The 16,761-nt window shown below is 39.4% G+C and overlaps 1 protein-coding gene across 1 annotated transcript in view; it reads left to right on the top strand.

Moving 5' to 3' along the window:
* The window catches only part of LOC144629623 (DNA (cytosine-5)-methyltransferase 1-like), a 31,992-nt gene extending 16,051 nt beyond the window's left edge, over positions 1-15,941 (top strand). Inside the window, exons 28-46 of the mRNA XM_078487860.1 lie at positions 5,337-5,404; positions 5,726-5,800; positions 6,309-6,354; positions 6,605-6,695; positions 7,274-7,361; positions 7,612-7,685; positions 8,188-8,306; positions 8,709-8,780; positions 9,304-9,445; positions 9,592-9,743; positions 10,310-10,441; positions 10,928-11,074; positions 11,310-11,365; positions 11,712-11,823; positions 11,948-12,097; positions 12,274-12,440; positions 13,456-13,696; positions 14,411-14,527; positions 15,512-15,941. Of these exons, the coding sequence (XP_078343986.1) occupies positions 5,337-5,404; positions 5,726-5,800; positions 6,309-6,354; positions 6,605-6,695; positions 7,274-7,361; positions 7,612-7,685; positions 8,188-8,306; positions 8,709-8,780; positions 9,304-9,445; positions 9,592-9,743; positions 10,310-10,441; positions 10,928-11,074; positions 11,310-11,365; positions 11,712-11,823; positions 11,948-12,097; positions 12,274-12,440; positions 13,456-13,696; positions 14,411-14,527; positions 15,512-15,616 (2,154 nt within the window). The 3' untranslated portion in view covers positions 15,617-15,941. The remainder of the gene's footprint in view (positions 1-5,336; positions 5,405-5,725; positions 5,801-6,308; positions 6,355-6,604; positions 6,696-7,273; positions 7,362-7,611; positions 7,686-8,187; positions 8,307-8,708; positions 8,781-9,303; positions 9,446-9,591; positions 9,744-10,309; positions 10,442-10,927; positions 11,075-11,309; positions 11,366-11,711; positions 11,824-11,947; positions 12,098-12,273; positions 12,441-13,455; positions 13,697-14,410; positions 14,528-15,511) is intronic.
* Positions 15,942-16,761: the final 820 nt, after the last annotated feature.

The raw sequence follows: 16,761 nt of genomic DNA, 5'->3' as shown, positions 1-16,761 counted from the left end.
TCGTGCACTTTATGATAAAAGCATAAAACTTGGCACACTTATATTATAAATCATGAGGAATATTTTAAAGATTATAGGCAATCTGGATATGGACGTTTCCGGGGGGAAAGGGGTATTTTTCAAAATGGCCGCCATCCAGAATCTTTATTATGAGAGCATATTGCCAAATTACTTATTGAAAGGTTTAATTAATATTTTTAAGGTTGGTCATTTATTAAGGAAAGTCAAGAATTTAGAAAATTGTACAAAAATTGAAATTTTGAAATGTTTTTGGAGAATTGTTGTCATTTTGGTCTTTATGCAAATTAGATTTTTTCAAAAGAATTCATTCACACTGATTTTATAATAGTATCTTGTTACCTTTTTTGCCTTTCTTCATAAAGCGTTTAAACTGGTTTTTAATACTGTCATATATATAAGCCGCTTACACTGATAGAGCTCCTCAGCTTGGACGGGACTCCTCAGTAGATCATTCTACTAGACTGAAAAACAAATCCACTAATTTGTCTCAATTTGAAGGATAAAATCAGTGAAGGTAGATATTTGCTGTATGTGGCAAATGAAACATCGGAAAATCTCAGTCGTTGCCTATGCTTTTTACAATTATCATGTGTGGGAGTAACATTAACGACAAAGCTACTTGTCACAACTTGCTATGTATCTTCATTTGCAATTCATAATATATAACAGTTGTGAGCGCTGGCGTCAACAACTCTCTTCACACCAGACATTTCGAACAACGGGAGATGCCACTGCCATTATTTCTAGGTGCATTAGTACACTCAAGAACAAGATCAAAAGATCTAGAGGATACACTTTACAGGCTGGGATTATCTGTTTCATATGAACGTGTCGGCTGGGATTGTCTGAAGACCTTGGTAACTAAGCCATTAGCCACTTCGAGACAGTTGGAACAGTTTTCCCGTCTACACTAAGAATTGGTGTGTTCGCGACATCAGCAGTCGAAAAAATTGACCATGATCCGACAGCAACAAGTGCACATGGATCCTTCCATGGGACAGGCATAACACTGTTTCAGTATCCCGACACTGAAAAGCCTGGCACAGAACAATCATGCGTTTCTATCTCCAGGTCTGGCAAGACCGTACAGCTACACACTTGTACTGGTAGCCAGTGTCACAAAGAACAAGCCTCCTGTTCCAGAAGTTTGCATGTGAACTGAAACAGTCCAGCTGCAGTCTAATGAATAACGAATGCTGTAACAGAAGACAATGACAAGTCCGATATTCTTAACAAGATTATCAATGGTAATTATGACAGTGCCAGTGTATCTTGGGCTGCATTCTAAGAAGACAACAACCAGCAGACATGGCCCTGCAGCAGTCAGTGCCCTTCTTCCTCTTTTCCCGAATGACCCGAAGTCAATGGCGATGACTCCTCATTCCATGAATGTGGTGAAAGAGGCTGTGGTTGTTCTTAATCCTTGGAAAACTCCTATGATCACATTTGATCAACCTTTATACTGTTCACGATTACAAAGCAAATCCAGTAGATGTGGTCAGAAACATATGGGAAGAGTCATTTGTAGAAATGCTGAGTGGCCAACACAACAAGATGGCATTGCTAAAAACACTTGGAGATTTTCTGATGGCAGTAACTGAATGTCAGCACTAGTACAAGCTGAAATACCGACAGTAGGAACTTCGAATTCTTTCCTGAAAGCGATGCATGTTAAGGAAACCGCCCTTGCACACCAGATAATAGCTTGCGCTCTGTATAGGCTTCGACAAGCATCATACGTTGAGTGGCCAGAATGTAGCGGTACATCGTTTGAAGAATGGTGTGAACAAAGAGCCCTTTAAAGTCCACAGTTCCATTTCTGGCAGCTTAATGTGCTGAGTATCGTGTTGGTCGTACTGGCAACCTTCTTTTGATTGTCGAGGCTTTAACAAGACTTCAGTGGCTGTAAAATTCTCTTGACCACTGAATGATAGTGCCATTCACCTGCGTGACATGGTTATGCTTCTCGATAAACACAAGCACCACAGAATACTGAAAGCATTTTGAAAGGCGAAGTTCATCGTTAACAGCGACCCTTCTCTAGGATTGTTTTAAATGAAGGCCATGAACAGAACTATGCCTTCGTGAAAACAAATGGAAAAGTGGGGCTTACTGCATCAGCACTACTGAGATGGATGGTGTCTGGCACAGAGATGGCCAGGATTATTGGCCAATAAACAATGGACAATAAGGACGATCTCTTAGTTCTTGGTACTCAGAAGGTAATGAATGCAGCAGTCATCGATTCTGTCCGTCATTTGAACGATCTTAGAGAACACCAGTGCAACGAGCTCTTTAACAGCAGAAAAGTAGAACGCACAACTCGACTCAGTAATAGGATAGAATAATTTGAGTTTTTTTTAGTGGCGTCTTGATAAAGCAAAAACCCTTACACAGCAGTCGTAGCTACTGACCATGAGACGGGACCGGCATTTGTTTTTCAACATAACGTATCGTCAGTCAAGTGCGTGACGCTGACTTTGAAGTGTCTTTTTAACATGAAAGCCAGTCGTCACCTCCCACAATGAGTGGATGTGCTAAACGCTGCAGAAGAAAGTGTATATGTGTAAAAGAAAATCTGCCCTGTATATTCCAATGCAACCGTGGTGGCTGTCATCGCCACGAATGTCAGGGACACTTGCTGGTTGAAATCATTGTATCGCTTATGAGCTTACTTTAGAACGGTCAGAAAGCAAATCTCGGGGTTTATTTGATATGAGTGTAATGAAATCATAAATTTGCATATTGTGTAATTTTAGCCTAGAAATGACCACTCAAAGTCTGTAAGACACTTTAAAAGGAATTTTGATGCCATATTTTTTATCTTTGGTGTTAGATCAATAAGTATATATCATGATAACGACAATTTGACGTTGTACCAAGTCGCTTTGTTCCATCTTTGAGGCCATTTTGAAAAAGCGCCCCCCCCCCCCCCCTCTGAGAAAGGCCAGATCCGGGATGCCTATAATCTTTGAAATGTTCCCCATGATTTATAGTATTAGTGTGCCAAGTTTCATGCTTTTATCATAAAGTGCACGATACTTTCACTTATCCGCCGGACTATTTCCTTGACAAGCTCTAAAATCTTCGAGTTCAGAAATCGCCATGACTTTCGAGCAACATGTCTTGTTTCTCCTCAACAACCAAAACTTCGAAAGTTCAGTCGGGCCAAAGTTGGGAACTTATCGAAGTTCGCAATTTGATTCGCAAACTCGCAACGTAATTGGCAACTTCATAACAAAGTTTCCAATTTCCCAACAAACTTCGCAAAGCGGGCGGCCAAAGTAAACTGAAATCAACTGTAAAACATCTCGTTCAAACATTTAATGAACCGGTACAAATATTAACTTTGCTGTTAAAAGCAACTACGATCGAGAGAAAAAACAGAATACGAGCGTGCCATTCCGTGACAATTCGATAACTCAATTAGTTCTTGTTTGTTGAATAGAATTTAGATTGTGAATGAACGAAAATCTTTGTCGAACAGTTCTGACAGAAAACAAATACTCCAGGTGTACTGCGCTTTAAAGAACTTTCCCGAAGAAAGTGGTTTTTGATTTGATGCGTTTATTACTTCGTTTATTATAGTACTTTTCGTTCAATGTCTATATGGAATCGTGGCTTTTTCGAGAAAAACAAGGGTATCGTGGGTGTTTACCATTTACAAAAAAATTTCGGAAAATTTCCGTTGGGAATTTCCGTTGGGAAGAGTGCGTTCCATTTAGACGGGTCTCATTCGTTCACAGGCTCCTCTCTGTTCAGTTTCTGTTGCTCCCTCGAATCGTCCGCGAAAGATGTTTATACTCAAATGCCGTGATGAATGAAATCATAAAGTTCGTAGTTGACAAGGAAAATCTGATAAATTCAAAAGATTATGGGGAAAAGTATCCTTGCAGCGGCTGCAACTTTCATGAGACGCTACCTGTGCCACAATAGTAACGCTATTTTGAATGTTTTTTGTCAGCATATTCGATCGATGAATTTAATATACTTGCTTTGCCCAAAGAAAGCTTGGCTTCAGGCACAAATTTTACCTACCATTTATCGTGATGCAGTATATTTTGTAGAACTGATGCAAATACTTGAGTAGAGCAATCGTTTAAACCCTGAAAACTCAACCATGAAGAACTTTATTTATACATAAGACTGACCCGCCATTTTAGTTGAGGAGCCGTGAGACCCGGCTGTGAAAAAGGCTTGGGACTGGTGAGAAAGACGAGAAATCTGTAAATGGAACACGAATTTCCATTGGGAAGTTTCCACCGGGAAAACGGGACTACCTTTTCAGGTTGTCCGTTTTTTTCGGGAACTTTCCAGTGGAACGAACCGAAAAGTCGTGTTCCATTTACATTCCGCCCGGAATTTCCGGAAATTTTTTGTAAATGGTAAACACCCCGTGTTACGTTCGTTTTTAAAAAACAGAGGTCTCATGTTACAAAAGTGAGAAAAACAACAATATCATGTTTCAGTGTTTGGCAAAAAGCCAAAAGTATTTCGTAACAAACAAAAGTAACACGTTACGGTTGCAACAAAGCTAGCAACAAAATAACCGCTTAAACAGAATAAGATCGTGCCATTTTGTGACATTTTGATAATTGAATTAGTTTTTGTTTTTCAATTAAATGATGAAAATTTACATATTGAATAAAACAGTTCTGATGTATCAAAATGCACGTAAAAGTTATTTTGTTTGCAAGTAAATTTTGTGCAAAAAGTGACTTCGTGGGCCGCCATACACAAATAGCTCAACCCATGGCATAAACCATCCCAACAGGACAATCACCCAGTTTCACCCCAAGCCACCCCATAAATTGAAAAAATAACTCCTGCACGCTTAGCGTGCCTATGTTTTAAACACATGTCACCAATGAGCCAGGGGCTCGTTTAAAAGTGAACGTGTATTCTAAAAAAAATTACAATGTAAAAAATTTAAATATGATTATCTATTCAATAAAAATACAAAAATTAGACTATAAAATTTAAAATTGAAAAACTAGACTATAAAAATTTAAAAACTACGTAGACAATAAAATTTAAAAATGTAAACTAATCGATACAAAGATTACAGGAACAGTTGGCCTCGGTGGTCAGGTTAATATTGTTCAGTAAATTTTTAAAAATTCTAAGAGAGGACGCTCCTCTTTTTATATTGTCAGGTAGGTTGTTCCATAAACGTGAAGTTATGTAGCGATAAGATTTATGCAAAAACTTTGATTCAAAGGTAGGCTGATTAAGCTTACTGCTCTATCATTAGAATTTTTTTTCTATCAATGATACTGCTCTATCATTAGAATTTTATTGTATGCACTTCGCAGCTAGAAACACCATCCATAGGAGAAACACTGGAAACGGATGCAAAATCCTCCTCCAAGACGTATTACAAGTGAGCATATTTCCTAATTTTCTTTGTTACCCTTTCTTCTTGTTGCATTATACCTTCTAGCTGAATGTTATTTATTTGACTCAGGTTTGGTAAAACGCCTAACTTGATAACATTTTAGTTTCTCTGTAGTTTCCATTTCTGCCTGGTAAGTTGTTCCTGGTTTCCTAGACCCAGTTAATATTTCGATTTTGATACCCCATTTTAATTCATTTCTAAATTTATTTCTATTTAAACTCCTACAATAAAGTTACAATATTTAGAGAGGAAGCCACATCAGCCCTTGCTGGTTATGTCATAAGTGAACTTCTCTTTGTCCTTCAGGTCATGCACGAAAGGTGGAGTTCAATATAAACTGGGAGATTGTGTTTTCCTCACGCCAGAGGCATTTTCATTCAAGTAAGAGTAATAAGCTACTCTTTTTTCTAATAAAGCGGCTTTTAAATTAAAACACTCGCCAAACTGAATTCACAGAGCCAAACACGCCGTAGTCGAAATAACCGTTTTAAGCCAATCACAGCTTGAAGTGAAACCATGCCACCAATGCTTAGCGCGGGAAATTCACGGGAGCAAATAACGCGATTGGCCAAATAGACAGTAGTTTCGTTCAGATTGGGAAAAAATGCTGCTCGAGTTTCTTAAACCAATCAATACGCTTAGAGCAGTTCATTTGTTACTGGCTTTTTAAAACCAAAACCAAGTAAATCACACCTGGCCAAACACAACAAAAGAAAATGCCACAATGAATCAATCCGAGCTCAAAGCAACCGGTGGAAAGCGTGAGAAAATGTGCAGCCAGTGCAAAGCGCGGGAAAATGTGCAGGTCATTGCAAGGTCATTGGAAGCGTCCTTACATATATGTACATGTCTTGTGTCTGTAATGAATATTTTGCTTTATGTTTTGCAGTATTAAGCCAAAAGAGACAAAGAAAGGTTTCAAGAGAAGTGAAACGGTAAAGACTTAGAAGTTTTCTAATAGCTCTTTCTGTATCACGGTGTAGTTTAGAAATAAATACTGTATGCGTTAAGACCGAAGTAAGTTGGTTCCAAAATTTTAGCAAAACTTGAAAGCAATGAAAGTTTTCGAGACTAATTTACTTTACCATTCGTGGAACACTTGAGACTTAAACTAGAATTATACTTCCTCACATAAGAATGTTCAAAACGCTTATCATTTAAACTGTTTTAACTTGACCTTGACAGGTGGATGAGGAGGTTTACCCAGAATACTACAGAAAGCCCGCGGAATATGTCAAAGGCAGTAACTATGATGTCCCAGAACCATTCAAAATAGGTAAACATCACCTGGCACTTTTTTCTCAGTAAAAAGTAAAGTGAGATCGTAGATGACTTTCTTGCAAAGAAAATACAACACGAATCGAAATCGAAAACGCAGAGAAAGAATGCTGTTAGTGTTTTGTGAGGCCATGCCCCCCACAGACGTCAATAATTGGGCTTTTTTGTTTTGCATTATCAAAACAACTTTTTTATAGTAGAGTTAACCCTTTCTACATGTAAAATCAATCAATAAATTTATTATTATTGTCATGACGCGGGATGCGATTTCCCTCCATACCCGAGCCACAGGCTCATGTTTAAAGTTCGGGCCAAACGAGGATCAACTTTTGCTCTCGTTTGGCCTGAAAAGCCTCTTCACATCGACTTTGAACGTGCTCAAATTTTTCATGCGAGTGGATGAGAGTTTTCTCTCGTTTGGCCCGAATTGATGAGAGTTACGAAACTCTCTTATCTTTGTTTGGCTCGGGCTTTAAACGCATAACAGTAGTATGCCTAATAAAATTAAGTGCAAAGACAAGGGGACTAATGTTTAGTCTACAAAATACCCACTGCGTTCTTTGATTCTCTGTATAGGCCGCATTGTTAACATCTTCACAAAATCAAGCTCAGGAAAATTAACAGAAGAACTGGACATCATGCTCACCGTCAACAAATTCTACAGGTATTTTAATTTAACACTGAGCAAACTTTAATACATCAGAGGTATATGAAGCTTCAACCTTAGCAGTTCTGGACCAACTACGAGCTTTTTCTTACCGCTTCCGTTTAAACAGTTAAACCCAAAACCACATTCTCAAAAGGAGAATTATAAAACAAAATTCATGACAACTTTGATGCTGAGCGCTCTTTAAAATTGCATCATCGCCAGCATTCATTCAAGCTTCTGAACAAAGTTGCACTTTTCTTTCCAGGCCAGAGAATACTCACAAGGGTTCGAGTTTTGGCCACCAAGCCAATCTGAATTTGCTATACTGGAGCAAAGAAGGTAAGGAATTCAAGCTTTTCTAAATTCCTATGTTCGTAGGTTTTTCAAAAAAGTGTGTAAAAACAGCGTGTAATAAAAAAGTTGTTGCTGTGCTAGCCACGCTTCTAACCTGTGATCGACTAGCATCGCAACCAAAGGGCCTAGCGATTACTTCAAGCGTCGGTTTCGTGAGCCGGTAGGCTCCGATAAGGCTTTACAACGTTAATTTTTTGTTTATCGTACATTTCGTTTACAATTGTAAGACAATTTAATCAACAAGAAGTGTGGCAAATAAAATGCAGAAGTTCCAGTCATAGTAAGGCTTAGTAAGGGTTGGGTGCTGGCTCGTCCCCAGTCGTCTCTCAAAGTCGTATTTACGAGGGAAACGCGAGGGTCTTCGAGTTGACCCATTCTCTTTTGACTCTCGCTCTTTACATCGACAAAGGGACGACTGGGGACGAGTCAAGGCCGGATATGCTCTCTTTATTTAATTTTTCACTGTTATTGTTTTTATTTTCTTCAGAGGCAAATGTTGCCATTGACGATGTGCTAGGTGGCTGTGTGGTAACATGTGGAGAAGATCTTAACTGCTCGGTTGAAGAATACACAGCAAGAGGAATCAACTATTTTTACTTCTTAGAGGTAATTGTTTTCTTCTTTTGAACTTTTGGCCAGCAGCTTTACGCATGTTTACTTTAGATTCAGTTTTTTTAAACGGCTGTGAAGGTAAGCTGGGGGACGGATAGGGGAGAAGACAGGTAGTTATCTCAATGGAAATTTTGTCGCTGAGACGGCGTTTTTCGGCAGGGATGTATCAAAGTAATATTAAAATCGTTATGATGACAAGCTGATATGGCAGTTTTTGAAACGCTCGTGTAATTTCTAATTAGATGATAAGAATAGAAAGCTTTTCAGGAACTCTTGGGTACCTTGTGCAAGTTCACTGATCACATCATGATAAAAAGATTTTGAGAGGCTCTTTAGAATCACTCCGTATTGCAATGTAGGTGGTTTCTCTAACACTTTATTTTTGTTTTGTTTCAGGCGTATAACAGCGAAACAAAAGAGTTTGAAGAACCTCCAATGGAGGCACGTGGCGCTGCAATGAAGGGAAAGGTTAGTGCCTGTCCGTAAACATTGGGCTTAAATGGTGTTAAAACAAGAGTGCTTCACATAGGTTATTATTTTGCATGGTCAGTGCGTTTGGCATAGTGGAGCAATCCATTAAGGGCTTTTTTGACATCGTTATTTTGCTACCCTTGTTAATTGGCAAATCTGAATCCACGCTAGCTTGTGGATAAGGTGATCTCAAGTTGCCACGTGCCGGTAAACTGTGCATGCGGTTTCTAGGCCGTCATGAATCACCCTTTTATTGGCAGAGAGGTTTGGAAACCAATAAAAACCGTTCAAAAACCTTGAGTAATTATAATACGGCGTTTCGTTCGAAACTCGTCCCCGGGATCTTTTCTCTGGCATTAAAATACAAAATGCCGGCCACTATCTTGGATCTGTGCGACAAAGCCGGATGACCTGGGAACAAAGTTGTGCCAAAAAGACTACATGAGCAAATGTTACATACAGTGGTTTTGCAACAAAAAAAACTCGTTCCTTCCTGTCTCTTATATACGTTTATGTTTAGGGCAAAGGAAAAGGAAAAGGCAAGGGGAAAGGTAAAGCGTCCACTGAAAAAGACGATCAGAGCTCAAAGGAAGATGACAGTCATAAACCAAATGAAACAGTTACCAAGCTGCGATGTCTGGATGTTTTTGCGGGATGCGGTGGTAAGTTAAAGTTGAAAAGTTATTTTTGGTAAAAGGAAATTTAAGTTCGTTATTTCAAGGCTGTGATCGACAATATAAGAGAAAATAACGTCTTCTCTATGCTAAAAGGGACTTGATTCGAGTTTGTATCCTGTATTTCATCCCAGGTCTCTCGGAGGGTCTTCACCAGGCAGGCGTGGCTGATTCACGGTGGGCCATTGAGAAGGAGGAGCCTGCAGCAAGTGCGTTTAGCCTGAACAATCCCGGATGTACTGTATTCACTGATGATTGTAACTTGCTGCTGAAACTCGTCATGGATGTAAGCCAAGTCATGTGATAATCACGTGTAGTGTAAGATTTTTCACGGAGTGCGAGTTCAATTCGAGAACAGTTCAAGCGACGTGAGGTTTAAGCTATGTCCTCGAACGTTTAGGGTGTTGTTTTTTTTACAAAAAAAGAGACTGTTTCTGATAGAGAATTTTCGGAGAAACAAAATTTTAAAAAACTGTTTCTTCAGTTTGTGAGTCAAAAGGTGGCTCATCCTCGATGTAAAAACCTGTGAAAACTCACCAGTAACGTAAAACAAAAACGACCAAGACTACAAAGAACCTCAAAACAATATAGAATAGGAAAACAATAGCTCCAAAACAAAGAAAACTTTCTCAGGCTTTTACACCGAGGAACTTGGGTTATTCACCGGTTGCTTAGTACCGCGTGATAACATGCCTTTGTAAGGTACATGCGTGCAAAGTTATGGTTTGGATAACTTATATACAACGGCTTTTCAGCCTTGTGATTGGCTGAATCCTTTTTTATAAGTATGGCACAGGATAAAATTCGAAGTGATCCAATTCTAACAGACGCTCCTCTGCTTTGTAACCACAGGGAGAAAAGAAGAACTCCAAAGGACAAACACTGCCCCAGAAGGGAGAGGTAGAGCTGTTGTGCGGTGGCCCCCCTTGTCAAGGATTTAGTGGAATGAACCGCTTCAGCTCAAGGGACTATTCTCAGTTTAAGGTAGATTTTACTGTTTCACGAATTTTAGCCAATTTTAGGCATGGGAAATGACAATCAAATTCGGCTACATATAAAAAATAACCTCTTAAAACAGTGAAGGAACATTTTAATAACACAGCAAATACAAAAAAAAGGTACGGATGGCCAAAAGTGACGAAGATTGAAACGGATTGCGATATGGGTTTTTGTAATATTGTTGGGTTGAACAGTTTTCAAAGTTAATCTCGTTTGCTTGTAACTTAAAGTTATAATGTTTGCAATGAAGCTATGATTTTGTCATTTAGATCCATCGGAGTAATTTGGTTGCAAGCATTAAGTTTCATAGCAAGTATTTGGCAAAGCTTAATAAAATAAGCTTAACTCAGCCGTGACACAGTCCCTTTAAGCGGCTCATAATATTGCAGTATAAAAAAGTTATACGCACGTTTGGTGTAATTGGTTTCTCTTTCTAATTGTCACCGCTAACTGTCATCATATTCTTTGCAGAATTCTCTGGTTGCATCGTACCTCAGCTACTGTGATTACTACCGACCGAAGTTTTTCATTCTCGAGAATGTTCGTAATTTCGTGTCCTTCAAACGAAGCATGGTTCTAAAGTTAACTTTGCGCTGCCTGCTCAAGATGGGATATCAGGTGAATGTACTACTTTTTTTGTGTATTAACCATGTTTACCGAAGTCTATATGACTTGAAAGAACCCGCAATAAAAAACCACAAGTGGCTTTAACTCTTCGTCACTGATTTTCAACTGTTTAAAGTTTGTTTATACTTTGTGAGAATAGAGAATGCTGAAAGGTTCGACTTGTTTATTCTTCCTCGTTATTTTCAAGTCTTAGTTAAATACGTTTCCTTGATACTTATCTCTGCAGTGTACGTTTGGTGTCCTTCAGGCTGGCTGTTATGGCGTTCCACAGACCAGGCGAAGGTAAACATGTCAGCTTAGTTCTGCTTTTCATTCTTTCCCTTTTTTTTCAATTTCATTCTTTGGAGTCGTCGTAATTTAAGCAGTACGGATAAGATCGGCTAGCAGAGTAGGGAAATGTAGAGCTCAAAATGTGTCAGCTTTAAGAGTAGGAGAAGGAGCAGTAGAACAAGAATAAAAAGAGTTTCAGTAGGACAAGGAATTGAAAATTCTTCAAGCACTACTAAAAAGATTTGCTAAAAACTGTAAAAATTTGCTTTTTGAGATCCTTTGAGCATTGAATGTGAATTATGAATATCTTTAGTGGCTAAACATTGGTGAGTTAACTTTCCTCGATTTCACATTTTAGGGCCATTATACTTGCGGCTGCTCCTGGTGAAGTGTTACCGCTGTATCCTGAGCCCACGCACTGTTTCTCTCCCCGGGCCATTCAACTCACAGTCATGGTTGACGACAAGAAGGTAGACTTGTTCACAGCAGTGGTGTGATTTTGTAGAGCAATACTTGCCAAATGACAAGCACTTTTAAGGAATAAAGCCATAAATCTGTATTGGTGGCTAATACTTATCTCGTTTATCTTCGCAGTTCCAATCGAACATTTCTCGGCTATCGTCGGCTCCCTACCGAACGACCACCGTACGTGACGCCATGTCAGACCTTCCGGAGATCAGAAATGGCGCGTCAAATGACGAGATCTCCTACAATGGCGATGCTATCTCTCATTTCCAACAACAAGTAAGAGTTTTGGTACCTCTTTCTTCAACTCTGTTTTGTTTTTTCTCTGTTGTTGTAACTTTCTTTTGATAGTTTTAAATAGACGAGGATTAAATTTGACCTTCACTTGGCTTTGTTGGGTATTCCCAAGTCGTGGAAACTATAACGTCTGGAGTTTTACTTTGTTTAATCTACAGATGCGTGGCAGTCAGTACCAACCTGTTCTTCGAGATCACATTTGCAAAGAAATGAACCCCCTTGTTGCGGTACGTATGCGTTACATTCCGACTGCCCCCGGCTCAGACTGGAGAGATTTGCCAAACAGTATTGTCCGTCTGTCTGATGGCAACTATACCAAGAAACTGTAAGTTCCAAGACTTGTGTTAAGCGTTCTTTTTCGCGTCTTTCTGTTTGTTTGTTGGCATAAGGAATACTGGCTTTTTAAGTGATGACGCCATCGGCACGGCCTTATGCTAGCAGGCGTAATTCCTTTGGAGAGAAGGTGTTGCGCGCGATTTAGGCCATGAATCGAACCGAAGAGCACTGGGAACTCGGCACTTTGTGCCATTCCCTTTGCTATTCCCCATCTTGATTGTGGCGAGTGAAAATTGACCTTTTGTAGCAATGTCAAAGTGCGTTTGATTTCTAGCTGTTTACCTGGGTGGTCAATATATTATCGTTTAACCTCATCGCCTCTGCATGCATTGCCTGCCGTTTAGAAAAAATTTTCAACACTACGTAGTTTTCCTCAAACGCGTTAAACCCTTCGCAAGACATATCAGCAAGTAACCCGTCGCAAGATAACTTTTAACTTGCAACAACTCTTAAGCGTTGGCCACAAGAGTAAACGATGAATTTTCGCCTGCGCAGAAATGTCCCTGGAAAATTACCCAATTGCCAGCTTTCAGATACCTCAGTCCCATATATGCCTCAAGTCTCGCAAGTTACACGACACTTGGTGACACAGCCTCTTTGAAACGGTTACCTGTCTCTGTCTCCTCCACAGAGGCTACTTTTGTTTTTGTTACTTGCTTGTGGGGAGATTGGGGAGAGGGAAATATGAAGCGTGCACCAGCCTGCGAACAGGCTCCCCAGTGAGGCCTGGGGCGAAAAAAAATCGGCGTGCGAGGCGAGCCTAGAACGGCGAGCGAGTTTTTCTCTCCCCCAAGACACGCTCGCCGATTTCTTTTCGCCCTATGCTCCACTGGGGAGCCTGATCACAGGCTAAGCGCACGGAGCAGGGCGCTTGCTGTCAGCCCTGTTTCGCGCCTCTTAAATTCTATCGTAAATCTCTGTGAAGGAGAGGATACTTGTAACAAAATCTGTTTCATCTTTAAAAGCAAACCAAACTCATGCTATTTATTCTGGTATCTTCACAGAGCCTACACACACAATGACCCAAAGAATGGTCTCTCATCCAACGATGATTTACGTGGAGTGTGCTCATGCGCAGAAGGCAAGCCATGTGACCCAGCTGACCGGCAGTTTAACACCCTTATACCGTGGTGTCTTCCTCATACGGGCAACAGACACAATCACTGGGCGGGGCTGTATGGCCGCCTGGAATGGGATGGGTACTTCAGTACCACTATAACAAATCCTGAGCCCATGGGAAAACAGGTAAGTGGGCTCTTTCACGACATTTGAAACTGGTTGTACCTCATCCACGAACAAACTATATGAAAAATAGCTTAAGTTACAGTGGTGCAACTCTCTGGAACAGCCTACTCTGCATCTCAGGATGATAAAATCCTTTAATCAATTTAAAAGCAAAGTTAGACACGGCATTCATGAAAACAGGATTAGTTTAATATTTAATTAGGATTTACTACTTCAATTTTTATTTATTAGTATTTAGCATGGACTGTTGATTAATAGTTTATTTGTATTAATTTTTATTAATACTAGTATTACCTGATGATTTTTAACAGTGTATAAAGAAATGTTAAATAAATATTGCTCAGGTTTTAATCGAAGCCAATACCAGCCAACGGAAGGTTTACTGACAGCTCTGAAAAAATAATTTTCCACAATGAACAGCACTGCATTTGCGCAGGTGAAACAGAATTTCCCCAGTAAAGCAGCGAACACCCCGTTTTCTCTATCATTCTTTCCTCAGTGGGTACGTATATTGACATGAGCCAACGTAACATATACCCGCGTTAAATTGTACAATTGTCCTTTCTTGTTTTTGAATTCCGCTAAATGTGAAAAACGCAGAATTGAGTTGTTTGTTCTGTCTAATGAGCTTGCTCAAAGGCAGTTTCACTATTGTTTATTGAAGTTAAGAGAGAGTAAAGTTAATAACAATTGTCTTTTTTCTCCTCTCCCCAGGGGCGAGTTCTTCATCCTGAACAACACAGGGTCGTCAGCGTGAGAGAATGCGCCAGGTCCCAGGGATTCCCCGACACGTATCGTTTCTATGGTAACATTCTAGATAAGCATCGCCAGGTAAGCCAACAATTCTTCCTTCTTTTAGGGTGCCCTTATCGTCCCCCCCCCCTTTTTTATATTTTTTTTTTTTTAATCCCCAAAAAAAAAAAAAAAAACAAAAAAAACTCCATACTAACCACGAAAAGGGTCACCCCTTCTTGAAAGATCTCTTTGCAGTCTGCCGAACCTAGAAATTTATCAGGGTAGAACTTTAAAATTAGGTGGCGTACCAAGATAAGAGACCTACCTTGGCAAGAGATGAAAGGTGTACTTGAAAAAGGTCCAAAAAAAATTGACGCAGTTTGGCCCCTCAGTTCGGTGGGATTTTAACACCGATTTTGTTTTTCCGCAAGTTGCGGCTGTTATGAGCAAAGCTAGGATCGTTTTGAAATATTGCCATTTTCCAAAAAACCACAGAATGGGCCCAATTTGATAAATCGCTGAATTTTGTTTATTTAAAATCCACATTTTGTGTAACTCACAGTAGTGCAAATTCAGCGATTGCGTGCCAGTGAATTATCGGTTAATTAGCTGACCTGACTAATGAGCTTTTCCCACACAAATTTCCTGTCATTTTGAGAGAAAAGATGCGATAATTCTGAATCGAGGCCAAATGGAAAACAAGCCAGGATAACGTCCTAAATGTTTCCTTATATTGAACAGTAATTTACATTAAACTTCTTTGTTTTATAAAATTATAAATGACATAAAGGCTAAAAAACGTTTAATACACTATCAAACATACTTGGCTCGAAGATCATCATCAGGGCGAATGCTAAAGAAAAGCGCACGTCGCTCCAATTCATTCCTTAGTTTAACTCCTTACAAGTAGAAAACGTTTGGAGATATTTATTGCGCAAATTTCAAGTTAGTTTTAAACCTTCAAATATATTGATAGTTAATTTTAATCATTTCAAGGTCCCTCTTTTATTCAATTTTTGCTAAACGCGTTTTCGAGCTTGAGAGCCATTCAAACTCATGTTATTTTTCCTTCATCCTTAGGTCGGAAATGCAGTACCGCCTCCTTTGGCGGCCGCCATAGGCCGTGAAATCAGGAAATCTCTGCTTGCCGGCTCCAAACCTAACCCACAAATCAACCTGCAATAAAACACACAAGGCACGCTGGACGTGCTTTTAACAGTTTCCAAGAATCACTATCCTTTAAAGGCAACGATCACTGCTTTCACATGAATTTTCGCAAGTTTCTTGCCTTCGCTTGCCGAGAATACTCTCGAAGAGTACTGTACAGCCAATATCACGTGCTTGCTATAATAGAGGCTGTTTGGTGTCACGTGATAGGAGGTCACCGAAAGGAAGTGTCTAGATTTGTTGTATTTATTTGAACTGACTTCTGGAACGTGAATTATGTATCAATATTCCCCATTTGAGTGTTAGGCTGATCACATAATAAACTTGTAAACTTGATTAGCTTTTCTACCCGTTCATCACTAAATTTTTCAATAAAAGCCAATTTTATTTTCCCATTGTCTTTATATTTTTTATCTTTTGCAAATGCTGTTTACACCAAAAAAGATCGACATCTCTTGCTGACCCAGTGCGACTTTGTTAAAGGGACTGTCACGCCACGATTTTAGCCAAATTCAGGCGTAAGAAATGGTCACCAAATTCGGTTAAATATAAAAATAAACGCTTTAAACAGTGAATGAACATTTCGAATAACAAAGCAAATAAAAAGGAAGGTACGGATGGCCAAAAGTGAAGAAAAACGAAATGGATTGCGCTACATTGTATGGGGTTTTGAAATATGGTCCGGCGGAACAGTTTTCAAAGTTTATCTCGATTACTTGTAACTTTAAATTACAACGCCCAGGAGACACATTTGGCTGTTATTTAGTCCCATAGAAGTTATTTTGTTTGCAAACTTTACGTTTTTTAGCGAGTAATTGGCAAAACGTAATAAAATAAACTTAACTCTGCTGTGACACAGTCCCTTAAAGACATCCCGCTCATCGTAAAACCTTTTGATTGAGGTCTCCGGGTGTTACTCAGGGCCAAACTGTTTAGAGTAATAATAGATTTTCCTCCCTTCTAATCGGTAGACGTTCAAAAGCGAAATTTTGTTGACAAGAGACAAGTTTCCAAAAAAAAACCGCTTGTCTTGCAACATTCGACTGTCTAAGGTTGTATGAAAGCAGTGGCTAAAGGAAAAGCTAGTAAAATCTCCAATAAAATCGCAATTGTTTTATCAAGTTCATTTCAAATTACAGATTACTGCTTTATAAAATAATATA

The sequence above is a fragment of the Oculina patagonica genome, chromosome 1 (genome assembly GCF_052425735.1).
Source record: "Oculina patagonica isolate OP01 chromosome 1, crgOcupat, whole genome shotgun sequence".
Taxonomy (NCBI): Eukaryota; Metazoa; Cnidaria; class Anthozoa; order Scleractinia; family Oculinidae; genus Oculina; species Oculina patagonica.
Note: the sequence above shows the minus strand (reverse complement) of the source record. Positions and strands in the feature narration are given on the sequence as shown.